This window comes from Hyposmocoma kahamanoa, unplaced genomic scaffold (genome assembly GCF_003589595.1).
Source record: "Hyposmocoma kahamanoa isolate Upper Pololo Valley unplaced genomic scaffold, ASM358959v1 88, whole genome shotgun sequence".
NCBI lineage: Eukaryota > Metazoa > Arthropoda > Insecta > Lepidoptera > Cosmopterigidae > Hyposmocoma > Hyposmocoma kahamanoa.
In genome coordinates, this window is record NW_020654466.1 from 15,003,164 (window position 1) to 15,030,592 (window position 27,429).

Consider the following 27,429-nt stretch of genomic DNA (forward strand, 5'->3'; position numbering starts at 1 on the left):
CGATTTTTTTTGTGGGGTCATATAAAAATATTGTTTATGCGGAGTCCTGTGAAAGCGCAGAAGAAATGAGGCAGCGGATCGAAATGGCGTTTAGTCAAATCACTCGGCAGATGCTTCAAAGAGTAGAGCAGTCTCTGTACCGACGCACGGAAATATGCATATTGCATGGAGGTCGGCATTTTGAACCTTACCTGTAAATGTGTGAAATGTGCCAGCAGTGCGTGTAGTGATTGTACTTATTATTCAAAATTATCGTAAACAAGTCAATATTTCGTACATTGTACAACAGTGAATTACAATTCGTAGGAAATTCATTAAAACGTGTATGAATTGCACAGTAGGTAAGTACCAATTAAAAAAGTATCCACTATTGTAAAATTGTCGTAAATAAATGTATTAATACAAAATTATGTAGAATGTGTATACGATGAAGGCGTGCGTAACTACGGGCTTAATAAGTAAATAAATATCCTTTAAATTGTATGTAAATAAGTACGTACCTAGGTATGGTATAAAATAATATTGTTAGAAATAATTCGATTTTTCTAGGTATTTAAAGATTTTGTTACTTAATATTAACGTGTTATCAACATATTCAAATCATGTTTTTACAGTGGCATTTCAATTGTAGTCAGCTGTTCTTTCGCCCCGCTTGCGGCCGCCCAGGTTTCATTAATGAATTTGTGAAGTCGTAGTAACGTAACTAGCAATAGAGTTGTGACGCAGTGGTTGTTTCGGACAATCACTATTTATACAAACATAATTAAAGTTATATCAACATTAAAAGTCACTTATTTTTATTTGATATTTTGCACAGAGGGTCTAGATCAAGTATAGGTTTGGCTCCTTTAATATGACTACACCTTGCGGTTACACCCTGTATTTAGTGTAAATATTTTAGTATGTACCAAGTTTCACGCACACGTTATGTATCGTACGTATCGTTATGTTACGTATGTTTTGTTTGTTTTGTTTGCGCTCGAGTCCGTGCTTCACTCGTGTCGGGCTTGCTGAAACCAGCACTACAGATCGATTTTCAGCCTGTAGCTAATAGCTGAGCAAGACCCGTTTGCGTGCGCCGCGACCCGCATTTATTATTATCATTTTTTTTATTATTATAATTATGTGTTTAGCTAGAGTATTTCTATGCAATTTAATTTTCTATGTTAACTTTTGCTGTAGGTACATTGTATATTAGTTTGAAGTTTATTATATTTTATTTTAGTTTTAAGATCATGTGTTGTGTGCCTCCGCGCTTATGTAAGAAATTTATGCAATATTCGAAGATTGTTTGTACATAAGATTACGCCTTCACTTCTTTAAATGACTTAAGTTTTCTTGGGTACACGAAAGGAGCCTGCCCGCACGACGTACCTACCACTCCTTTCTTGGACGTCTGGCTCACCCTGCACAACAGTTGGCGAATGCTTTATACCGATTGGCATATAGTAAGTAGCAAATAGTGTATATGTGCCATCGGTACGACAAAAAGAATTTTCTACTTAATCACCTGATCGAAATGTTCTGGGTCATATAGCATAACCATATCAGCTTTCGGGAATATACCTTCCAATCTGACAATAGTACCAAACTCTTTGTGCAATTTTTTGGTAAGGTCTGCAAATGTTTCCGATGAACCAATTTTTCCTGAAAATATAAAGCGCTAATATTATATTATAAATTGGGCTTGATACATATTATTATGGACTTAGGCATTTCTTGTACCGAGGCACAGTACGTATAATAACGCACACACTCAACATAGCCCCGCTCTAGGGAAACCCTGTGTCGCGGGTGCCATGGACACACACATAGACAACCACAAATTACACCCAAACTCACGAGAGAAATAAATGTAAGCCATACAAACATTTCTCCCGGCCCGGGAATCGAACCTGGGACCTCTGCGTGGCAGTCCGGCATGGTAACCGTTCGGCCACGGAGGCAGTTAAAAGTATAGTAGTAGTTAAAAGTATAGTATAGTAGCCATACTCCACCAATCCACATTACTTCGGGTGCAGATTACTGTCAAACAAAACTATTTTTTATATCACCGACTATTTGATAAGTATGCGATCTCTTTTTCATCAAGACCATACGTTCCCAAATTTTTTGGCTCCCCTTCCACTTAGGCAAGATAAAAAAATTCAAGTCAATAAAATCACAAGAAAAACATTTACATATATGTAGTATAATTTATATAGATAATGCAGCTTTTTTCAAAAGCGATAGCACGCCCTGGACCAACTCGCCCCAATTGCTTTCGAGGCCCCTTACCTCCTAGGACTCTTCAGCGCCCACTGGGGGCGGTAAGGACCAGTTTGGGAAACTATGATCAAAACGAAAAAAATTGAGCGCGCATTTGCCGACCGAGAGTATTACTATACAGAATGTTATCTACCAATAATATAATCATTTTGAAAGTAAACAGATATAATAATATGAATATAAAAAGTATTTTAGTACAAAACAAAAAGTATTTTAATACACTTTTATGGGTAAGTATCTATGTATCTAACGCTTTTTTAAATAATAATAACGCGCACACTCAACATAGTCGCGCACTAGGGAAACCCTGGGTCGCGGGTGCCATGAACACACACATATACAACCACAAATTACACCCAAACTCACAAGAGAAATGTAGGCCATTCAAATATTTCACCCGTCACGGGAATCGAACCTTTTTTTTTTTCTTGACGGGGGGAAATCTTTATGGATACCCCTGAGCCCAGGGAGACTCAGGGGTTATGTGGGGACTCTCCCTCCAGACTGGAGGGCCTACCCCACTAAAACCCCCCCGGGTTTCCCTCTCGCCGGTTGAGTCGGCGCCGTGGGATCAGTGAACATTCACCACGACGTCGCCCGGCCGCCCTAGCTTACGCCAGGGCTCCCGCGCCAACGGAGGGGCGAGTCGGATGTCCTCCGACCCGGCCCCCAGACGAGTGAGGCCGTGCAATGCAGGCTCCGGACTCCCTGTCCAGAGCCCGCTGGTTACGGGAATCGAACCTGCGACCTCTGCGTGGCAATCATAGCAAGGCATGGTAACCGTTCAGCCACGAAGGCAGTTGCTGGCCAGGATGTTAACTAAATTAGTTAAAATTCTGGTATCAGATACAATTTAGTTACTTTTCACCTAATTTTGCCATTGTCTACGCTGACTACTTAAAGATAGACTTTTCTTCCGTTTTTAAATATGATCAAGTCGGACACTCCGTTTCCTGGGTGATGTCTTTGGCGAGAGTCGCAGTTGTGCGAAATACTAAGAAAGTATGTACCGTTTTGTTATGATTTTGTACTATAAAATTATTTTCTGGCAGCGGGCAATGCTTTGACGAAAAGTCCGACTTGAAAACTGAACATGGCGCGAAAAGCAGTGAATGAGCACCACAAACCTATTACAGGCAGGAAGTGATGTAATCCGCCGATAATTGGCAAAGGGCCTAATCCAGGAATTGCGCTGAAAGGCTTTGGTTGCTCTGAGGTGGTTGATAATGTTCGATTATGTATACTGTAAACGAAAAAATACCTACATATCTGCATGAAAGTATCGTACCATTTATCGAGAAAATTAAAAATGTGTCTTATCATAATGCATCGATGTATTAAAGTTATAAGCTACTTATTTAAGAGAGAAATGATATAAGAATGCGCTATGTATTATTATATACATATTCATACAAATAATGGAAATCAGACATTCACTGATTTTTTCCTTATACTTCCTTCTAAACTGATATAACTATAATTACCTAACAATTGAAGGTGAGAAACAACCATGAAACAACAATTTGATTAATGTTTTTAATAAATTATCCGCTAAAGTACGTACATGTTTAAAAATTATTATTGATTTTACATACCGATTAACACACTGAAGAATCACTGGGAGTGAATTACGATTGAAATAACTTTGAACTCTCATTATTTTAATCATTGTTTTTGCAGATATCCTATCCTTGACACGGCCTTGTACATACTAAAATGAAGTGACCAAAATAAATCTATTTATAATACGTAGTTATCTGTTGATGTCATACAATTTGTTCGACGTTATACAGGCAGTGCATACAGTGACTACGTACCTATCTATGTATATCGACATCTTATTGCCAAGCGTGATAAAAACACAACAATCATGTTGTGCGGTTTGTACATTGTAGGTGAAACACACTTTAGCACACATGTTGGACTACTACCTATATTAGTATCCTGAGTTATTTATTACTCGTAAAAAACTACAAAAAGAAGTTTGTTACTTTTTATTACTGTATTTCCATAATTTTCCTAAGGCTGACTATTTATCATGTTGATTATTTTTGACAAATAATACCTAGTAATAGTACCTAGCTGCTTATTAAGTGATATTTTGATTTTTACCTTGTTTTTATTAACATAACAGAAAATAAATAAAAATAGCCTTGCCTTTTTTATGATACTAAGTAACGGAACGCACAAGTGCGCCTGATTTTAAGCCACATTCCTGTCAATGACAGTTGCAGTTGCAGGACCAGTAATTTCACCATCACCCTTACCCTTCAAAACTGGAAGGCAGTAATGCATTACTGCTTGGCGGCAGAAATAAGCAAGGTGGCAGTAATTCCCTGGACGAACTCTTTCACAAGGTGCTGTACTACTACGAAGTGTTTCTACGTCTTTGGTCCTTCCCAACTGGAGACTACGGACTGCCCGGTAAGACCAGGGTACGGAAGGCGTTCGGACCAAACCCTTCGACAGTGATACGCCTTTACGGGCGTCTCTGGTGGATTCGGACTTGGGTATGGACTCTCTTGGATGTGGTTAGCTGCAGAGACGGTCATCTGTTCTGGTGGTGTGTGGCCGGGGCATCTGTCCCGTGCACAACTTTCACGTCTTAGTTGCTGTCTAGACGAGGGCGTAAGGCAATGAGACGCACGGGGCACGTCAGTTGCCCTTTAAGTTAGAGTCTATGTCCGGACATTGTCACAGGACACTGCCCGAAGAGCTAGTAGCCGCGTAGATTTTTGAGAACTGGAGAGACGCTACGGTGTCGGGATGTGAGCTCCGCCAGCATAGAGGAGATTTGGTAGGGGACTCAGGGTCATATTGTAGAACTCTACTCAATGTTCAAGTCAGGATTTGAGTATGATTTAAAGCACTCGAAATCATACTCAAGTCCCTGCCATTAGAGTCGTATTTCCAGTGCTTGTGTTTCCTAAGAAATCCTGACTTGAGCATTGAGTAGAGTTCTAGAATACGACCCTTAGAGTAAAATGGCTTAGCGGTGAGAACCGTTAGTTCTGCAATGCACAACGTGCGCGTTCCTACAGCTCCGGTACCTATCTGGAAAATAGGGAGGGTACTGTACGTGCACCCGGGGCTGCTCACTCGAAGGCACTAGCCTCTTGAGAACCGGATGAAGTCAGTGACGTCGGTCTGTGACAACCCAGTACACTGGCTGATTTGGGTTCAGGGTCTGAACATAGAAGGTCCTTGTGTGTGCACAGGTTACATAAGTGCTCATCTCGAATACCCTAAGACTTGGTAGAGATATAATCAAAAGTTATGTAAAAAGGTACGACGGCTAGTCCTTCCCAACTAACTTGTGCAGTACCTACATTAATCAAACTTTGTAATACGTCAATCTGCTACTCTGCTATGCGTTATCCAATACAGCTTCTTACTATTGTAAGTCTCCCTATTTGGCATTCCAAATCCAAATGGTTGTGTAATCATAGGGTGTGCGTTTGTACAGTACATACCTACAAATGATCAGTCTTACTTATCTGGTAACTACGCTTTTGACATAAATTCGGATGCTCGAGGATAGCGTTTGCGTAATTTCTATAAGTTTTCATTTGACACCATTACATCAATGTGTACAAAGGTATTATATAATATCGAATTTTCTTTTATGAGGCCAAGTGACGGGATGAACAAGTCGTGCTCAAGGTGATAAGCGACACGCCTACCCAACAGATGCCAAGATGCTGTCCCTCAACCTTGCTTTACATAGCAAAGATCTGAGGGGCATTGCCACTGCACCCGTCACACTGAGACAAAGTTGACAAGTCCCATTGTGTGTCCAGTTTTGCCAGCACACATACCAACTGGAACATAGTAATGCTTACATTACTGTTTGATGATAGACATGGGTATGATGGCAATACTTCCTTGCACGACCTGTCACAAGAAGCTCTACAAAATTACTCTACTTAATTGCATTTTTTGAAAATGTTTTATAGATAGTAAAAAAAGAGATACTTGTTGACTTCTTACTGTTCTTTGCAGAAAATACAAGGTAGGTACATTACAAGTCTTGCCTACTTCTTTATACATCAAATAACCACCCACAGTATGCTCTCTTGTCGTCTATCGTAAGCCATCAGATTTAACAGCATTCATATTTCAAAGGCGGTAAGGGCAAGAAACATTTCAAGTTGCTACTGTGCTTTGCAACACTTATTCAATTATTTCTGCATTACCTACGTATGATAAGTTGATAACGTTACTAAAATCTGTTGCTGTCTTAAGAACATTATCCTTTAAGGTCGCTGTAGCTCTGGTGATGTTTACGGTTTTATTGCCAACATATAATATTAAATAATAATAAATATAAAAGTATATAATAAAATATATTTCATTTATACCCAAACTTAATAATATTGCAAAGCAAAGGGTAATTAGCCAGGCTCAGATGAGCCCAAAAAAATGCTGTTTTTTTTTTATTAATAATTGTGGCTGGGATACAAGTCCTTTGAGCCATGTCTTCGTTTAATTATATTTCTGTAAATATGGCCGCCACAAAGAGAATAGGCAATTTGAGGCGGCGTGCTTGGATTGACTCGCGATTCCTTATAACGGGCCGATACGGGTATTTTAGTTCGAGATTCGTATAATTTCGCGTTTTAATCTTCGATTAAGGCACAATAGCACTATCCTATTCCACCTTAAACTAGATTTCACAAAATAATTGAACGTCTAAATAAAAACGACACTTTACCCTCCAAAAGGCCCAGAGCGAATCGCACATGAATGAATCACGCATTTCCAAGATAGGGATGAACGTGTCACATTCTGTAAAGAATCATTAAAATGAGTGATTCAGTTGTATTATTTACAATTACGGTACGCAGCTTGAAGTTAGTTCGGTTAGTTCTGTTGGTACTACTGCACTTTGACAGTCGTTCGTTGTTTTGGTGGGGTTAATGGTCGACTCAAGGCACTTTTGTTAAAAATATTTGGACAAAATAGCTATAAAAATATGTGAGAACTAATAATAGAACTGTTCAAACGCCTTACCACTACAGTGTTTTGGTAATCCCTGCTGTAGTTATGTTAAATTACCTACGAAAACGACGTAACGAGTAATGTTTCTTTGTGATGAAAATAGTTTTCCTATAACATATCGATCGATTACGAAAGAACATTTTCTTTACTTTGTTTTGTAAATCAGCGGTAATGGTTATTTTTGTGGAACGTGTAAGAAATATGCGCGCGTCAGAAACTAATTTTTAGTACACAAATGAGACTAAGTAGAAAAAGTGCTAACGTGTTAAATACACCTAATTTGTTTACCCTTACAGTTCACTTTGTGTATTCACGGGTTGTATTACTTAATAAAGCAGTAAAACTTAACTCTACGCCTATAATGAGATAAACACGAGGTGTGTATCTCGATCCATCCCGAGGCCACTTCCATGTATTGTTGCTCTTTTCTGTAAGTATTTGGAACTTATTATTTGCTTGAGAAATTATTACTCTTTTTAACAATATCTTTTTAATTGTGTACTTTTGATTTCTATAATTATCTTTCAATTATAACTCATAATTAATAGTTTTCTTTGAAATTTTTATTTTTTACTTAAATCAATTTTAACAATTAGGTAGCTATAACTGTTTATTATTTTACAGCGAATATACTACTAAATATATCTTAAGTACATATAGTAATAAGACGGTGGATTGTAAAGTAAGCTTAAACTCAGACTTCTGCTTACTATAGCAGTTATGGTTGTGACATTTGGGGTCATTGAACTTTGTTCAAGTGTATGACAGTTTTGGGCTTCTTCCCTTATCTTTATCTATGTAGGTATATCTTATCTACACATGTTTTACAATGTCTTATAAAACTTTTGATGACATTTTCAACAAAATAAAACAAGTTTTGTAATAAATTACATCACAATCACCTGTATGTCGAATTAGACAAAAATAGTGGATTTTAAGGTGGGTTAATTTTTCACCATTTATAATTTTTAACAAGTACAGGCAACAGCAGATTAAGCTACACATTGACATATCTTATTCTGTTGCACTGGAAGCAATTATCAAACAAAAATGTTTAATGTATTATTGACTGTAAATATCATTCAAAAGCCATAAAGTACTTGACACATTAACATTATGTGAAGGTAGTTGTAGGTGGTAACCTTCATTAACAAGTACATAATTGCATATTCTAGAAGTTAGTAATAATAACAATTTTTAGTCAACAGAATTATGGATTATTCCTCCTTTAATGTAAAAAAGGTTGATTCTTATGTCAGCTTATTTTCATTCACAAATTTCAGTATCTTCGTAATAGTAATAAACTCCGGAAAAACATTTTTTTTTTGTTGAAAATGAAAGTTGGTATCATTAAGTAATACATAATAATCAAACAATGCGCTAATTACATTCATCATTCAATTGTAGCAGGGACATAAATCAGACAGTTCTGCCACAATTGGTGAATCACACTAATGACACAGAGGCAATGTTCACATTATCTCAAATTAGCATAGGGATAGCTGGTGGCAGTTTGTAATTGTTTTGAATTTGCTTGTAATTAGTGAGATTTTTATTTTGTCTCTTTATGATGATAAATAATATAAATATTGCAATGTTAGTTTTTAGCCGTGAAATGTACCAAGTAGCATTGATGTTTATTTGGCTCCAAAGTTTTATCAGTGAAAGAATAGTATATAGTTATTAAAATAAATAAAAAAGGGAATGTGGCGATTTGGACTCAATAAAGAGCATGAAACACAGAGGAGAGTATTTATTTGCTTGACTGTGTGCAGTGAACTGAGTTGGCTATGTTACATGCTAACTGGTATGAGAAGCTCATAACTTGTAGCTTTATTGGCTGAATAACATTCAAACTACTCATATGGTAAATTGGTTAGGTGTTTTGCACAAATGTATTCAAATTATATGAGATAATATAATTATGTAATAGATATTATGCCATTGCGAAGATGCCAACATGAAAAATTATCCTATATAATCTGCCAGACGACCACACCAATTATCTGGTCTCCAACTAGAGAATTCCTTATACTATGAGTAACCAGAGCAACAGCATTCACCAAGAACACGCTGACCAAAACCAATTCAGTGAAAATCATTTCCTGAAATCGTTCTACCAGACATCGAATCTGGGTCCTCCTCATCTAGCGTTTACGAGAAAGCCATTGGGCTATTGAGGTTGTCTAATATTTATTTCCCGTAATCACCTATGCCCTTCATCCTTGTAAAGGCTCATAAATATTTTTACAACTGGGAAAGGTGCTATATGTCAAAATACAAAACTTCCTATCCAGTTCATCTATAGTGGCTTCATCTATTTGAATGGTGCATTCCAGCCAGCAATAAGATCAATGAAGTATTGTAATGATATACATTTTTCTCTGAATAAGTTTTTTGTTATTATTCTTTTGAATGTCATTATTGTTGGCATTATTTTTCCATGTCAGACCTCTCAAGTTACGTTTGCCAGCATTTCTTACAATACTGCAGCTTGATATATAATATATGTCATCAGCCTTTCACAGTCCACCACACAGCCCTCAGCTTGTCGCATTCATGTGCTGCCAGCAGCCTTCCACAGAATGTTACTTCCATCTGGCCAGAGAGCATTCTACACTACGTGTGTCAAGCCGTGTTCTTCACTTAAGCACTTGTTTCCCGCATTGGTTATCGGTTCTGCGACAGATATTGCCAGCCCATTGCTACTTCATCTTGCTTATTGTGGTGGAATGTCGACGACGTTGGTTCTCTATCAGATAAACTAATTTCGAATTCTTCAGAGAAACTTCAAGCATATTGGATATGATATTACTAATAGTAAAATGCAATTAATGTATTTCCCTAAACAAAAATCTGCTCTTTGTACACAACAAATCTGTATTAACTAAAGGGCATCAGGTTACAATAATAATTGCAAAATAGATAACAAGGTACACAAGTTTCATGTTTTAATCAGATTGGTCTATTGCTACAGCACAGAGAATACTATAATTTGATTGTTTGCCACACTTAAATAATCGTGATTATGACTGAGTCATTCTATGAACACTTTTTATTAACGTTGTTACGTGACACAGTTTTAAATTAGGTATGATTACTGTGATGTATTTTTTTATTAACAAACATTTAGTATACGCATGTTTCATTTTCTACACCTAAACATTTAGTTTGCACGTTATTTATACATACATACATATCGACATCAGAAGTATCAAAATTAAAGTAAGGGATAAACTACGGTTTTTCAGGAGAGCCAACGATTTTATTTTTTTAAATCTGTATAAAACTTTTTACAGTCTGCTCCAATTTTGATTGTGTCTAGAGCAAAGTTTCTTATAATATCCTCTTCTTTCATGCTATAAACGAAATATTTCGGAATGCCCAGCGGTTTAAAATATAGCATGTCCCTTACATTTAAAAAAGGCACAACTAAACATTAGTTGTGCCTTACATTACTCATATTTTATGTGTAAACCGTCGAGCATAGTGTAAGCAGTAAGAGAAATAGAAAATTTTACGTAATTCTATTGTAAAGGATCCTTTACTGCTTACATAGTGTAATCAGTAAAGGATCGACGGTTTACACATAAAATATTAGTAACGTAAGGCATAACTAAACCATCTTTTTAAAATGTTTTTAATGTAAGGGTCACGCAATATTTTAAACCACTGGGCATTCCATAATTTTAATAATACCAATCGATAGAGCGGGAAATAAAAAATATATGTAACTCATTATCGACAAAATGTCCCTTACGTTAATTGATACTTCTGGTATCGGTGTGTTGTATCTGAATCATTTAGAAATTGTTTCCTTGTTTGTTTTTTCTTTTTTATTGAGTTACATATTTCGACATTTAATTATTATATTAAGTTTATTGAATATCACGATGTTTTAGTACCATGATGTTCAATTACTTTTTGTGAAATTACTCCTCTAGTTTATTATAATAATAAACTAATAAATAAATAAACTATAAAATACCTATAGGTAATTATTAATACAAAGACCGAACACTAAGAAAAATTCCATCGATCCGGCTGGAAGCACTGTTAATTTAACTTTAGCTATGCCTTTTTTATCAAATGTAACATTATGGTAAATGCAATAAATAATTGAATTAAACCAGCGCCTTCAGCATACCGTGCGTGATCTTTGTATTAATAATTTAACTTTTATTAAAATTATAATTATTTTTGAACCGCATTCTTTATTAAATCTAGTATATATGTGTATAATATATTCGCTACACATATACTTCATTATCGAACATAAATACTAACATTACAGGTTAGCTTGTATTATTGAATTTACCTATTTTATCTTCACTAATTTCTTTAATTTACAGCAGGCACACACAACGAACAAAACTGTTGGCTGACTTCCTGATTTCCTTTTTTTTTTCCTTACAGTTACTAACTACTTGTAATTAATTATTTGTATGCTTGACATTTTATAATTTATTTATTGCCTTTGTTTCTAAATAGTTCCAATAAAAGTTCGATTCTGTGTGCCCGTGGCACTAAACTTTCATCTGGCTTAATATCCCATTCTGTTTTGCGTGCATTTTGAACACTATACCAACATTGACGCGGGCGTTTGTAATGCACAGTTCACGGCTGGGCGTCGGCATGGCGAGCATGAGCTCCACGCTCGTCGAGACCGTCTCCATCAACTACGAGGACTTTAACGAGAGCTTCCTCACCTGCGGCACCTGTCTGTGTTAGTACACTTTGTTTTACATTTACGTGCTACGCTGACGACGTTCTTTTTTCAACGGCTAGTTTTTAAAACCTAATCGGAGCTTCCCCGTCGAGAGTACATAATATTATCTGATAACTCCGTGCGCTAAAATAACGCCGTCTGCTATTCATTTTTAAACCTGCCTCCGTGGCCGAACAGTTACCATGCTGGAGTGCTACGCAAAGGTCCCAGGTTCGATTCTCGCGCCCGGAGAAAAATTTGTATATCCTACATTTATTTCTCTCGTGAGTGAGGGTGTAATTTGTGGTTGTCTATGCACGGCTAGTGCGGGGCTTTGAGTATGTGTGCGTTATTTTCATCATGAAAAGATGATCCAACCTACTGCAACTCAGAGATGTATTTATACTATCCGGTTTTTGGTTCCTTGTTTTTTGGTTCGTTGTTTCTTTACAAGAGTCGAAGGAACTATGTAGTATTAAAAAGGAATTACATTAAGCGCGTTTTTGCTAATTATTTTTAATTTTGTAATTTGAATTTGAATATGAAATTGACCAAAAAAAATGTAGGTGTTAAAAAAATTTAAAACCTGATTTTCAGTAAATGGTACTAACTTGCTTTTTTTTCTTAATGAATGGCTTGTGAGACTAATTTATTGTCTCAATTCTGCCAGTGTCCGTTACGTGTTAGTTTCGTAAACGTTATAGAAGGAGTGTATATATAGAAAGTATGTTTGGTGAATCACAGGGAGGTATCGAAGAGATTTTTGCACAAGTTGATCCCTAGAACAAAAGAGACAACAAAAATTAGACAACACAAAATGTTAGAATAATATTATATATATTTAAGTACAAATATAGTGTTAATATACGAATCATATTTACAATTTAATGTGATTCACATGTATAAATTCATAGAGAATATGATACATTTTTGGGTGAGAGGACAGAAACAAAAGGCATGTAATGCAAGTATACTAACTTGCTTGATCCCTAGAGACTTTTGATATGTATATTTTGACAAAACGTCTTTTAGAGCTATACATCAATTTGAACTACCCGTTATTTTTAAAAACTGTAAATTTATATGAAATTTAAACAACGTAAACTACAATTTTCAAAAAGAATTTTGATAAGGTTTACAAATCTATCTGTAGCCCCGTAGTGTACTGAAACAAATCAAAAGAACTGAGACAAATCTTTCACTTCCCATAGCTCTATCGGACATTTTTATGATGATTTAATGATTTAATGATATTGTAATTCACTTCATTGAAGTCCACTTTTATTGTCAGTGTATATAAATGTTCGCTGCTTTTCAAGATTTTTTTATACCCCCGCACTACTACACACATAGAGAATCACAAATTACACCCAAACTCACGAGATAAATAAATGTAGGCCATACAAATATTTTGGCCGGCACCCGGGAATCGAACCCGGAACCTTTGCATAGCAGGCCAGTACGGTAACCGTTGGGTTACGGATACAGTAGTGCTTTTCAAGAAGAGTGGAACCAAATTAGCCTGATTCACTGGAGTCTATTGTTATCAATCCGTAAATAACTTAAATTAATGCTTACTTTGCAAAAATGAAAGTCGTAGCCATTGAAATAAGTAATAACGTTTAAACCCATTCCTGTAAAATTTGATCACGTGAAGATACACGCTTTTTGCCAATGCCACATACGCGCCCTTGCACTATCCCCGACGATATTTAGAATTTATTTTAAATTTATAATAAAAACTAGAAATCTGCAACATTCGAAAATAAATGTAGTTACATTTCCGATGACTAAGACTTATTCCATTCTATTTAATATCAACAACACTCTTTAAACAAACTTTGGGTAATCTGCACTATGTTTACGTTCCGTAGAAACTTAGATCTGCTGATTCTTGTATATGCACAGGAAGTCTAAAAATATATGCGCCAATTTTATGCAAAGCTTCTGCTTCGTACAGTCACTGGCACATTTAACTCAATCAGTAACCCACTTCGTTAGTTGAAACATTTGAGTTAAACGGATTTTAACTAGTAAAGTGAAATCGCAACATGATACGTAATTATAGACATTCACTATAAACATGTCACATTGTATACCACTTACTTAATAATCATTGCACTCGTGGCTTTCAGTTTATAGTTATTAATACTGTGTAACTGTCAAATGTACGTTATTTTCCTGGTTCAGAATATGCATCATATTTATCTAAACGTTAGGTAGTACTTTGCCTTCAAAAAGGCAAAGGTAAAAACAAAATATAGCGCAAGTGTCATAACGGACCAAGATGTCTAAAGAAAATCTTAGCGGAAACAAAAACTAAAGCGGATGCAGAAGCGGAAGTATAAATACTATAGAGATCACAACGAAATAGTTCCAAACAAGATTTGTTTTTGGTTTCACAATTTATACTTATTATAAATTTCACTTAACGCAACACAGCGTTGTACGTTGTAAACTTGCGATTGAAGTTCCGTTTTAAAAGTCGCGGAAGCAGAAATGGAGACAGTTGTGAAAAAGGCTCGTTGCCTCATTAATTTTTACTTGCAAAAAGTGTAGAACTTTTCTAAATAAAGTAGTAAAGTGATTGCTAGTTACGACACATTAAATATATAAAACGAAATGCAATAAATCAAGGATTTCAGAGGGAGGTTTTATCGATGTGTATTACTACCTTGAAGTTTAGGTAAATATGATGCCTATTCTGTCTCTGTCTATGTCAATATCTGGTGAATTCTTTATTTATTTATTGCATATCCATATTACAGGTCTGTTATTAAAAACAAAGGTTTGACGGGTTATAGTGAAATTCCGCTCTAGTAAATCAACAATAAAATGTTATGAGACGTAATCTTGTATGATGTGATTTTATCTTTACCCTATATGATAATACTTTTGATAATTTATTTCTAGACTTGTTCAATGAATCAGACCTCTTCCTATAGTAACCAAATTATCGCCAACATTGACTATCGTCTTGAAAGTACTGGATCCTGGTCCTTTGATAAACTCGTCTGCCAAGATGCATACAAATGCATGCCATAAAACTTGTGTATAGTCACGAAACTACATAGCATGAATATCAATAAGTATAAAGTACATCTGATGTACGCAACGGATCAGTTTTCCGGTTCAAAGATTTCCTACATAAATCACATAATGTTATTATTAATACAAAGATCGAACACAAAGAAAAATTCCTTCGACCCGACTATAACCTGCGATCATACTGTACCGAAGTGTCGCTCTGCCAACTGAATTACTGGTTGAGTTAGCTGGTCGAACAAATTATTCTAAATGTCTGTTATAGATCTTTTGAAAACCGAAAAAACCCAATACAAATCTATAAAAGACACAGAAAAATTTCATCTACCTGCTAATTCGACCTGTAGCTTAGGTTGGCAGAGCGGCGTCACGGTACCGTGTGGTCTCAGGTTCAACTCTTGTCGGTTCGAAGGAATTTTTGTTTGTATTCAATATTTATATTAGTAATTATAACAAACAAGTGGAGTTATTTCACAAAAAGTGGTGAAATATCGTGAAATTCAATTTAAAAAAACCACGTAAAACAAACAAATTCTATGTCTTAAATTTTACAGGCACTTATGATGGTGGAGAACATACGCCGAAGCTGTTACCGTGCTCGCATACAGTTTGTTTGCATTGCCTCACTCGAATAGCCGCCTCACAAACGAGAGACGCTGGTAGTTTCCGATGCCCAATTTGCCGCGAACTAATAACCATACCGCGGGGTGGAGTGCCAGCGCTACCGCCATCCTTCCTCGTCAACCAGCTGCTAGACTTAATGGCACGACAACGTAGGGAAGTAATACCCCAGTGCAGTTCACATCCTGGAAGAGAGTTGCTGTTTTGCGAGACCTGCGATTGCGTATTCTGCAGGCATTGTGCGGACGGACCACACAGCGACACACCGTGCGACCATACCGTCGTGCCATTTTCTATAGCTTTAAAAAGAATGTCCGAGATACTTTTATATAGAGCAAACGAATGCCTCAGTAAATTGGGTTCAGCGCGGGAAGCGGTAGCCAGTGAACTGAGGAGATTAGAAGCCGCTGCAACGGCTGCGGAGGAGGCCATAGATAGACATTTCGCAGAGTTGAAAGCAGCGCTAGATAAACGCCATAGCGAACTGAAGTCTGCGGCTGCGGCCGCCGCCACTCACAAGCGGAAATTACTCGAGGAACAGTTGAAGTTAATTGACGCTGAGAAAAGTAAAGTAAGTTAATTTTTTAGTAATATTTGTTCTTTGGTTTATTTTACCTAATACAAAACGATAGCCCCAATGAACACTACGCCAACTTTATTTTTGGTTAGTTTTTGTTGTTTATGTAAAGAGCCATATTTATTTAGTAATATTATGCTCTCCGAATTGTGTGAAAAAAAATAATAATAACAAAACAAAAACGAAATTGAAAAATAAAAATAGAATAGGTCCAAAAATTAAGTTGGTGTAGTGTTCGTTGGAGGTATAATTTTAACTTAATTTTAAGTTCACACATATTTTAATGAAAGTATAAGTATTTTGATATTTTGCAAACAAAACGTTGACCCATCAAATGCTTCAAACTTCACCAAGGGGTGCGCAGAATGCAAGAGTCGGGTACTTTGTCGAACAATTGTTTGATTCTAATCTATTTACTTATTCACAGATCTACTTATCCATCGATGAATACTTAACAGATGTTAAGTGACTGTTAACACACATAAATTAAGAGTCTATACTACCTCAAATGGCTTTGGTTGATTCCGCATAATAGCGAAAGTGTTGAATCAATCAAACAATCACTTTGGAAAAAATATATAGTAAAATTGAGGATATACGAACTGATTACTATACGGCGTGAAAACACGACTCCTACAAATTTTCACGATACAAAACTTACCCCGAAATTTTACAAGAAAACCGCTGTATCCAATACGTACTTTACATATACCAATGATTTTTTTTTTATATCAACTGAACAAAATAGAAAACGCGTAGGTACATTTTTCATGTGGCTTTAATTTCGTTTGTAAAAAAAATTTCTGAAATAAAGCCAGCGTCCCTGCCGTTCGACTCACGCTGGATTTTAATCTTTAATTGATTTATGGGATGCCTATGTTACTTTGACAGGTGGAAGCAGAGTGTTCGGGTCTCCAGCAACAAGTGGAAGTTAGGGAGGTGAGCAGCCGTGCAGCCGCGCTCGGCGCAAGATTAGGCGACGCAGCCGCATTAGCGGAACCACGCGAGAACGCCTTTCTCGCGGTCGACTTCGCTCACAATGACGCACAGCTGCGATTCGCCGAAGCTTTGGTGACATTAGGCCGAGTAAGGACTAGTACAACTTTCCCTGGGCTATGTACGCTTCAGTTAGGTAAGTTTACGACCAATGACCACTTATAAGTTGTACTGTTTCTGTAGCTGGACTGTTACGACTGTAAGAAATTAACGTAATTGGGAGGGGTTTATTCATAAATCTAAAATTTTGTATACGTAGAGACGCTACTGTTCATCTCCCAGGTGTATTTCTAAGTTTTACAAAACCATCTGGAAGATAAGAATTAATGGTAACTAAAGTCACACGCATATTTAGTTATATTATACAGGTATATATAAAAAGCAATATCGAGTTCTTAGGTATATGAAAATTTTTCTTCGGGTATTTGTTTGTTCAAACAATCCATCGTTTCGGGCCCTTTACAAGTCCCATTTACATCCGAAGAAGTTATGTATTTCCAATGCATGATTTGTGTATCACATCATCTACCCATTATACGCCCCACTACTGGGCATGGGATTCCGTTAAGGAGAAGGTTAACACCACTGTCGGCCACGCTGGCCTAATGCGTTTTTGGGGACTTCCCATGTTTTCCAAGGCTTGTGATCCTTCATTGTTTTATCACGATGTTATTCCTTCAAGAGTTATAGCTTCTAAACATTTCGCACCTTTAAATGTACGTAACTTAGTCCTAGCCTTAGCGAAAGGAAAAGCTCGGTCTACATAATTTATTTAAAACTAGTACTAAAATGGTAGTAAAAAATACATGAAAAGTAAATTAGTATAAAACATTCCATACTAAACACAATCCGGACAATACTCACCCCAGAGTGAGGTGAGTATTGCTCACCCCAAAAAGGGCTATATATCTATGTCATTTATCAGTAAATCACGTGAAGTTTGGAATTAAATGAGGGTGATGATTTATAAGCACGTCCTCTCGTTTTGAGAATTTTGATGAGAGTGACGATGCAACGAATCAACGTAAGAATAGTGAAGGAACTTTTTCCTTCATTATTCTTATTCGTTCTCGAATTCCAAATTTTAAAAATAAGTGGCCGGAACCATTAAACCGGAGGACCAGTTAAGTGGATGATAAAATGGTGAGATGACGATGAACTATATATGCATAGGTTCATGCTACCACGGGAACCTCTCAATGAGAAGCAACAGTTCACACACTGGGTTACCCACCCACCCCAAAAATGTACTTACTAAGTATACGTTTCTTTTTTCCAGAATCCTCGTGTGTATGCGGACTGGAAGTTGTAGTGACTCTCCGCACGGTGGATTACCACGGCGAAGCACGCAGTACAGGTGGAGACCCTGTCAGTGCGGCTGCCACACTCGATGACGCACCATTAACCTGCACTGTTGTTGATCTTGACTCTGGACTCTATAGGTATGTTGCAAAGTAACGGTTTTGACATTTTAGTATACAGGGTAAATGGTTAGGTTAATTAGTATCGCACGAAACAAAATCATTGTGAATGGAAAGAAGTTTTAAATTCGCAATAAAAATATTTGCTTTGAAAAGTAAATAATAATAAATAAATAAATAAATAAATAACGCACACACTCAACATAGCCCCGCACTAGGGAAACCCTGTGTCGCGGGCGCCATGGACACACACATAGACCACAAACTACACCCAAACTCACGAGAGAAATAAATGTACGCCATACAAACATTTCTCCCGGCCCGGGAATCGAACCTGGGACCTCTGCGTGGCAGTCCGGCATGGTAACCGTTCGGCCACGGAGGCAGTTAAATAAAATAAAATACCTACTTAAAAAATATGGGTTTTTTAAACAACTTCAAGAAAAGGAGAAGGTTCTCAATTCGACTGTATTTTTTTCTATGTATGTTACCAGATAACTAATTTGTGAACCGATTTTGATGTTTCGTTTTTATTGGAAAGAGGATACTTCAGCATTGGTCCCACATTCGAAGAAAATATTCCATGTATCCGGTTTCGCGCACTTTCCGGTAACCTATTTCAATAAAACTTGGCAAATAGATGTAATTCCACGAACTTTTGAGGTCACATTTTACAGTACTCTAATAATAATAATAATAACGCACACACTCAACATAGGCCCGCACTAGAGAAACCCTGTGTCGCGGGTGCCATGGACACACACATAGACAATCACAAATTACACCCATACTTACGAGAGAAATAAATGTAGGCCATACAAATATTTCTTCCGGCCCGGGAATCGAACCTGGGACCTCCGCGTGGTAGTCTGGCATGGTAACCGTTCGGTCACGGAGGCAGTTCTCTCTGTACTCTGTACTGCGATTGTTTGAAAAGCAAGTTGTATTAAAATATAAAATTGCAGATAATAATCTGGACGATTTGTATGGAGAAATAAAAATATATGTATATTCAGATTTTTTTGATTATTTAATTTTGTGGCCCCTTTAAAGTAAGTTATATCTTATAATTTGTGGTAAAATGTCATATTGTAGAGTCTATCTATCAATCATAGCGAAGGAAGATCCTCGTGAGAAAGGGCGCGATCTTGGTTGACCAGTCCAAATTATAATGATCCGCATACCGTACCTATTCCAGCAAGATTATCACATGTTTTTTACCACTTACCGTAGTTCGAATAGGTTAGTATGGTATGGAGCGTATAACCATTCCGAAACATCGGATTAACAAGAAGTCATACTATGGTCAGAAAACTGTAACCTATAAATAAAACTGTACAAACTAACTGTAAAACTGTACAACTGTGTCAGAAAACTGTAACCCGTAAATAAATTATACTAACTAAGAAACACCCGTTAAGATATTTACTTTTATTATGGGTATATAATTTTTTTTTTTTTCGGAAGGTCACTGAACGTCAAAAAAAAATGTTTTTGCCTGTATTTTCCGAAATATGTGAAACTTCCCTTTGGAAAAAATACTAATTGACTGTCTATTTAAACTTTATTAAATGTGAAAATCGTAAGTCCTTAAGCGCACAAAAAAGGGAGAAAAAAAAATATTTTCTTAATTTTAAAAATATATTTATATAAAATACCGTAACCGTACTAAATTAGCATTTTCTTTTACCTTCAAAATATACTTCATTAATGTAATCTATCGAATAAAGAAAAAGGAAACGTTTATTTTGGAAGATCTCGGAGATACCGCGTTTCTTAAGTTTTTTTAAATTTCTATGGAAATAGGGTTCTCACAAAATGTATAAATTTTTAGCCGATTACGTGAATCAATGGCGGGTTATGTGTTAAAACAACAATAATAATATATTTATTTCGAATATAAATAGACTTATACGTGGTAGTAGATACAAAGATGTGAACTTATTTAAGTGTTAGTTAATATAACATTTTATTTATACATGTGGGAGCTTTAGTAGCCCACAACAATTCAAATTCCTTTATGAGGCTCAGATAGCTCAGTCCATATGGTACATTAATTAAATTTTTACACTTTTAAGTTACGTTAGTTTAATTTAAAATCAAGTGAAATAAATTAAATTGAATCAATTATATCAAATATAATTTAAAACAATCTACGTTACATAGTATTGGCATATTTTGTTATAATATTCACGTATGTGCATTACGTTGTGTGAATAAGGATAAATTATCCTGGCAAATGCTGAAAACTCATACATTTTCCTCATTATCGCATTGCCGAATGATTTCGTCTGTTGCTAGTGTGATATCAGCAGTTTCAATAATAATGTCTTCTGATGGGTAATGATGGTAACGAACATTTTCCGTGGACACTCTTAGAAGGCGAAGAACTTTACCAGGTATAGATAGATATTTTTATATTTGTGACGTGTACTAAGTGTCAAAGAGGATAAATAAAGATCAGACGATTCCAGTGCACGGTGAAACAAGTATGTGATGATCGTTTTCCGTAAAATAAAATCGTTTACTTATCTCCACACATTATTAAGTAAAAAAACACGTGACACTGCAGCGCATCTACAGTGAGGCCCATTTACAATGGTCCAATTTTTTTTTTAAATAGAAGACATTGTAGTAACTCTTTTAAAAAAAACGTAAGTTCAGTTAAAATCAATATTTTAAAATTCTTCGATTTTCGCGATTGTTACACATTGAAAATAAAACTATTTTTCCGGATTTAAATCGCGTATATTTGTTTTTCATCACGGTTGACTCTGACTATGGGACCTGTAAAGGGCCTGAAACGTTGATTTGTTTGAAAAAACAAATATACGCGATTTAAGTCCGGAAAAATAGTTTATTTTTTTAATAGTTTAGAAGTTATGATTTTTTCATGTACTTTTTGAAAATTTTCTAACTTTGATTATTACTAGAGTATTAAAACCACTCTAGTTTGAAAACTATTCCACTAAATTAATTGAAATTTGCTATGGAAGTAGTGTGACCATGTAGCTATTATATAATAACCATTTTTGTGTTTGTAATATAAGCGTGTAATTTGAAGGCGCTTATTGTAAAACTACGAGTCTTAAAATTGTATGTGTTCCATCACTGTTACCTTATTACAATAGGTTTAAACCTGTGCGTTTGCCCTAGAATCACAATGCGTCCGTGGTCGGCGGGGTCGGTGTGCGTGCGCGTGTGCGTGTTCGCCCGCGCCGTTCGCGACTCGCCCCTTCGCTGCGACGTAGCGCTCACCGCCGCGCCGCTGCTCGTATGGGGCTGTCGCGGCACCGGCAAGGAACAACTCAACCAACCCGTCGCCGTTGCTAGGTAATCATTAGAACCAGTAGAACTTCTTGTAAGCGAGTTCGTCCAGAGAAGTACTGCCTTACATATTTCAACGGACCTCACGAATGTGCTTGTTGCAGACCTTTTTCTTTTTTGTTACTAACGACTTTTTTATGTCGTCGCGCCATCTGTGAGATAGTATGTTATTTTCAAAAAAGTTACATAATGACTTTTTTTATAATACCAAGTGACACGAACAAGTCGTGCGCCTGGTGGTAAGCGACACGCCTATTTATAACAGTTGCGGTGCCATTCGGAGCTTTAAATCGCAAAGATCTCATGGGCACTGCCACTACGCCGGTCACTCTGAGACATAAGTTGACAAGTCCCATGTGCTTGGAATTTCGCCAGCACCCTTCTAAACCAGAACGCAGTAATGCTCATGTTATTGCTGGGTGGCAGAAATAGGTAAGCTGGCAGTACATCCCTGGACGAACTCTTTCACAAGGACCTCTACTGCTACAAATATATGCTAGAAAGAAGGTGGCGGAAGAATTCATGCAATTCTGTCGCATACTCTCCGTGATATGTCCTGTAGAATACTGATAAGCAGACCGTTTTACAGCAGTGTTCAAGGGGTTTTTCACATATAAAGGAATTGTGATTTAGGTTTCTAATGATCTCTGAATAATGTTTCAGATGTCCTAAACGACGTGAAATCTACGTGCTGGACGCGGGTAACTCGAGAGTCAAAGTGCTAGACGAAGAAACATTCGCTTTCAAAAATCACATCGTCAATGAAGGTGAGATATTTTTATTAGGGTAATTTCGTAATTCGAATCCACACAAAGATACTCACTTTTTGCAAAAGTAGAGTAATTATTTATGGCTAAAGTGGTACTTCCTTTAGCGAGGTATGTAAATGATATCTTCGTGGTGCCCAGAATAGTTTTTTAGTCGGCGTCCAATTTTTTATTTATAAATACTTTCCAGTCTAGGCACTTGCCTAAAAAGGTTTGTTTGACTGTTAAAGCTCTTCTTCCATTCTATTATATTGTATTTTACAAATTCGATGTAATTGCTACATTCTTTATAAAGTTCATATATAATCTTATGTATGTACATAATAAAAAAGGTGAATTTACAGGCACATGGGACTTGGTCAACTTTATGGCTCAGGGTGACGGGCGAAGTGGCAGTGCCTCTCAGATCTTTGCGATTTAAAGCTCTAAGTGGCACTGCAACTGTTATGGACAGGAGTGTCGCTTACCACCAGACGCACGACTTGTTTGTCCCGTCACTTTGTATAGTAAAAAAAAGACAAAATAAAATAAAAATTAAGCAAACATCAAATTTTAAATAAACAACACAATTTGAATTACTGTCACGTGTGTGGCGTATTCAAAACGAATCATTCAACTAAATCCATAGCCGAGATTAGATTGTGCTGCTGGTTTTCAGGGGACCCTAAACCGATATAAACTAACCTCACTAATCTCACCTTTAATTTTTTTAATGTTTCAATATTTCAGGCTTAGCAGGGCGGAGTTGTACAGGCATCGCGGTTACGGCGGAAGGTGTTGTAGCCGTCAACTGGCGAACACGGACACTTACGGAGGTTAATATTGAGTATACATACTTCATAATATTGTATGGTATATAAATATGATTGAAATTATGTGACTTATTATTCGTAATCTTGTTTCCAGGTGAACATAGATGGCAGTACTTTGCGTACCATTCAGTCGGATAGACTTGTGGAGCCAGTATGCGTGGCGGCCGATAGTGCCACAAGGCGGTTGGCTGTCGCCGACAACGGAGCTCGTACTGTCTTCGTCTTTGACAGTCGTGGCAATCTTGAACTTGAGGTACGTATTTCATCTAAGTCATAGTAGAGTGGTCCGACAGACAAAAGTATCGACGACAACAGAGTCCGGAGTTCGCATTGTCTTAATTTTTAACACTCGGGATAATTTCGAACTTGTGTTACAGATTATATATGACTTATAATAATAGACCAATAAGTCAAGAAGACTACTGCCAATGGCCATACAAGACAGCGTAGTCGAGTATTTAGTACCTGTTGGTACACCAGATGTCGCGACGAGTACCAAGTAGCTATTTTTGTAACTAATTAGTTTTACATTGATAAGCTACAGTTTATCAAAGCTACTCTAATTTCTTACCATATTGAATTTTGACCTTTTTCAGAGTTACGATTTGTAGCATAAAGACGGCATGGAATCTCGTGAAAGAGTCCCATCAAACACATGTTTAATTTATTTAAAAAGTGATAGCGATGTACTTTACAATAATGGCGACAATTAAAAAGATATATTCCAATTTGTATTTTGGCGCGGTTGAAATGAAAATATTCATTGTAATATTTACCTAATTGAATATCATGATGTTTTTACTTATATTTCGTTTCAATCCATTTTAAACAAACAAGCCACTGACCGGACCATAGACGGTTTAGTGATGGCCAATATTACTGCCAACTACAAATCAATTAATTAATTGAATCAATTTGTTTAATTGAGTCATACTAGCGGTTTTCATTACATAACCTATAAAAGCTTATTTAAAATTTCCGAAATCTTAACTTTAAATCCTCCTTCAAATCCTTACACTAAGATACTCGTTTGATTGCGGTTGAAATTTTCTATTTGCTAATCGATTGAATGAATTGAATGTTTTTTCCGTACAGCACTGTGCAACCATAGACTATTCATACATCTTTGATTAAAAAAATAACCACTTTTTGACTACCATTTTTCAAATACGATTTTACAATGTTATTCAAATGAATATTGTTGGAAAAAGTGATGAAATATCCAGTCAAAGTCTTATATACGTGAAAGTGCTATTTATTTGATTTATTGAGTGATTACTTTAGAAATTAACCAAACAGTTTTGTTTACATTTCGTTTAAAATGGTTTGGAACAGACTATACAATACCATGATTTACTTTTTTTGTTGATAGAAAATACTCCAAACCAGGACCATTTCAGTTGTTAAACGGTGGCCCGGGTATGGCAACAGACGCTGGTTTTCGAATCCAGTCAGATCAAAGGAATTTTTCGTTGTGTTGTTCGATCTTTGTATCAATATATATATTGATTGTATTTCTTTATTTTCAGATTGGTAATGGTAATCTCGGCTTAGTGGGCGGCCTGGCACTGTCCGAAGACATGATCGTAGTAGCGGACATGGCTGTGAGAATATACGACGTAGAAGGCAATCTCAAAACGACGCTGGCACCTGTGCCAAAGGGTAACTTAATACTTTAACGCATTGGCACTTAATTTCAAACTTTAAAAAATTTGTTCATAAATAACTTGTTGAATTAGTAAGAAAAGAGTCGGCAGTCGGTAGTTTACGAAGTACTTACTGTTAAAAAAAACAACCTGTTGAGTAAATAAATAATTAAAAACTAGAATTTAGTAAAAAGCATTTAGCGTTAAATCCGTGTACGCTTTAAAGAAATGTTAATGGATTTATTGCCCTATTTATTAATTGTAATAGAAAGGATAAGCTGTTCCAGGAGATAACATTAATCGGAGCAAATATTTCTTTGACTTATACTCTTACCTCAGTTGAAAAAGTTTCGTGAAAATTGCCTTTTATCTTGTTGTCTGTATAATGTTTTTCAAAATCTGTTAATGCCAAGCGTAATATCTTCAAAATTCATGGACAAGCTTCTAGGATAATTTTCCTGTAGCTATGACGGTTAAGGTAGCTGCCCTTGCTGACTCATAAATAAATTATAGACACCTGAACATACTTTTTGATACTTGGTCTTTGATTTATTTTTGTAATCATCAAAAATCCTCCACTATTATTATTAATGACCAATTAGATATGGTACTTTCACACAGATCACAGAGATCTCGGACATTCATTAGAAACAATAAAATAGATCTAAGTAAATCATGTAAAAACACATTTAATTTAGAACTGCAGTCAAAAGTATAATGTCATAGAAAAAAACAATGACATAGAAACATGAAAAGATATTTAAATTTGAATTACAAAGTAACGCATATACTAAAAACGTTTGCTCTATTAAAAATATTTAACCTCCTTCAACAAATTTCCAGGTCGCGGCGGTTACGGAGGCATAGCGTTAGAGAACTCTGAAAATGGTTGGCGAATTGTATGCGCCCGTTCAGTTCGGGGTCGGCCAGCGCTCGTGGTCCTTGAGGCAAACAACAGCGGGCGGATTCTGGCTGCTTGCGAATTAGCCGACAAGAAACCCAGACGAGTCGCCGGCTTGACATTGCTGCCCAATAAAAGGGTGCTACTCGCCGATTTAGCGGGCGATTGTTTACGGCTCCACACTTATTGGTGAATGGTGAGTATTTCGCCTGAGATTTATAAACTTTGATTTCAACTAAGCTAAAAAATGGCAAGTTAAAAAGTTTTTCGTATTTACAAAACGTTCTTTGCTTAAAGTAAAGTGAGAGTGAGTGAAACCCAAAATAAACGACATTAAAAGATACGAATTCAACTTGTTTCGTAATTGATAATGAAAACAAAAGTTACCGGTAGTGAACTATATTACCAAAATAAACGACATTAAAAGATACGAATTCAACTTGTCTCTTAATTGATAATGATAACAAAAAATACCGGTCGTGAATTATATTCCCAAAATAAACGACATTAAAAGAAAAGAATTCAACTTGTTCTTTAATTGATAGTGGAAACAAAAGATATCAGTAGTGAACTATATCACCAAAATAAACGACATTAAAATATACGAATTCATCTGGTTTTTTATTGATAATGAATACAAAAAATACAGGTAGTGAATTATATTCCCAAAATAAACGACAATAAAAGATAAGAATTCAACTTGTTTTTTAATTGATAATGAAAACAACAGATACCAGTAGTGAACTATATTACCAAAATAAACGACATTAAAAAATAAGAATTCAAGTCGTTTTTTATTGATAATGAATACAAAAGATACAGGTACTGAACTATGGGGCCCGAAACGCGATTCACAAATGTAGCTCGATAAAAAAAAACAAAGTACCGCATTTTTTTTACTACGTTCATCTACGGATAAATCAGTTTCATTCGATTGTTATGGAAATTGAAATGTTGTTATATTTCAAATATGTCTATTTAAATACGTCAGGGAACTATGAGCTTAATTTACAGTTTCCAGAAAGCAAATGTTTAAATATCGTGTTATGAATTTCTCTCGTCTTAAGCAAGAAATTAAAGTAAATTTTGAGTTTATTTCGTAATTTTTTTTGCTTAGTTGAAGTCAAATTTTTTTTTATAAATCGCAGACTTTACACGGTAATTTATACTCTGGAATATAAAATTTATATCAGTTGATATATAATAATGTACATATCTATTATTTATTAGTTATTACGCGAGACCTACAAATACAACAGACAGTCTTAGGGTCGTATTCTAGAATTCTATTTAATGCTCAAGTCAGGATTTGAGTATGTCTTAAAGCACTCGAAATCAT

General features: G+C 36.0%; 2 protein-coding genes across 3 annotated transcripts in view; one reads left to right on the top strand and one right to left on the bottom strand.

The window, feature by feature from the left end:
• LOC113235769 (probable cytochrome P450 12b2, mitochondrial) overlaps window positions 1-3,977 on the bottom strand; it is a 22,203-nt gene extending 18,226 nt beyond the window's left edge. The window contains exons 1-3 of one of the 2 annotated variants that reach the window (XM_026471662.1): window positions 3,864-3,977; window positions 3,396-3,511; window positions 1,511-1,647 (exon numbers count right to left, since the gene is read on the bottom strand). In XM_026471662.1, the coding sequence (XP_026327447.1) occupies window positions 1,511-1,647; window positions 3,396-3,511; window positions 3,864-3,937 (327 nt within the window). In that variant the 5' untranslated portion in view covers window positions 3,938-3,977. The remainder of the gene's footprint in view (window positions 1-1,510; window positions 1,648-3,395; window positions 3,512-3,863) is intronic. The other variant, XM_026471664.1, reaches the window with a different exon arrangement.
• A 3,296-nt stretch (window positions 3,978-7,273) lies between these two features.
• LOC113235708 (tripartite motif-containing protein 2-like) overlaps window positions 7,274-27,429 on the top strand; it is a 22,048-nt gene continuing 1,892 nt past the window's right edge. Inside the window, exons 1-12 of the mRNA XM_026471568.1 lie at window positions 7,274-7,296; window positions 7,566-7,699; window positions 11,886-11,995; window positions 15,577-16,214; window positions 17,112-17,352; window positions 18,496-18,658; window positions 21,794-21,970; window positions 22,628-22,731; window positions 23,461-23,546; window positions 23,638-23,796; window positions 25,073-25,205; window positions 26,033-26,286. Coding sequence (XP_026327353.1) covers window positions 7,680-7,699; window positions 11,886-11,995; window positions 15,577-16,214; window positions 17,112-17,352; window positions 18,496-18,658; window positions 21,794-21,970; window positions 22,628-22,731; window positions 23,461-23,546; window positions 23,638-23,796; window positions 25,073-25,205; window positions 26,033-26,283 — 2,082 coding nt within the window. The 5' untranslated portion in view covers window positions 7,274-7,296; window positions 7,566-7,679 and the 3' untranslated portion in view covers window positions 26,284-26,286. The remainder of the gene's footprint in view (window positions 7,297-7,565; window positions 7,700-11,885; window positions 11,996-15,576; window positions 16,215-17,111; window positions 17,353-18,495; window positions 18,659-21,793; window positions 21,971-22,627; window positions 22,732-23,460; window positions 23,547-23,637; window positions 23,797-25,072; window positions 25,206-26,032; window positions 26,287-27,429) is intronic.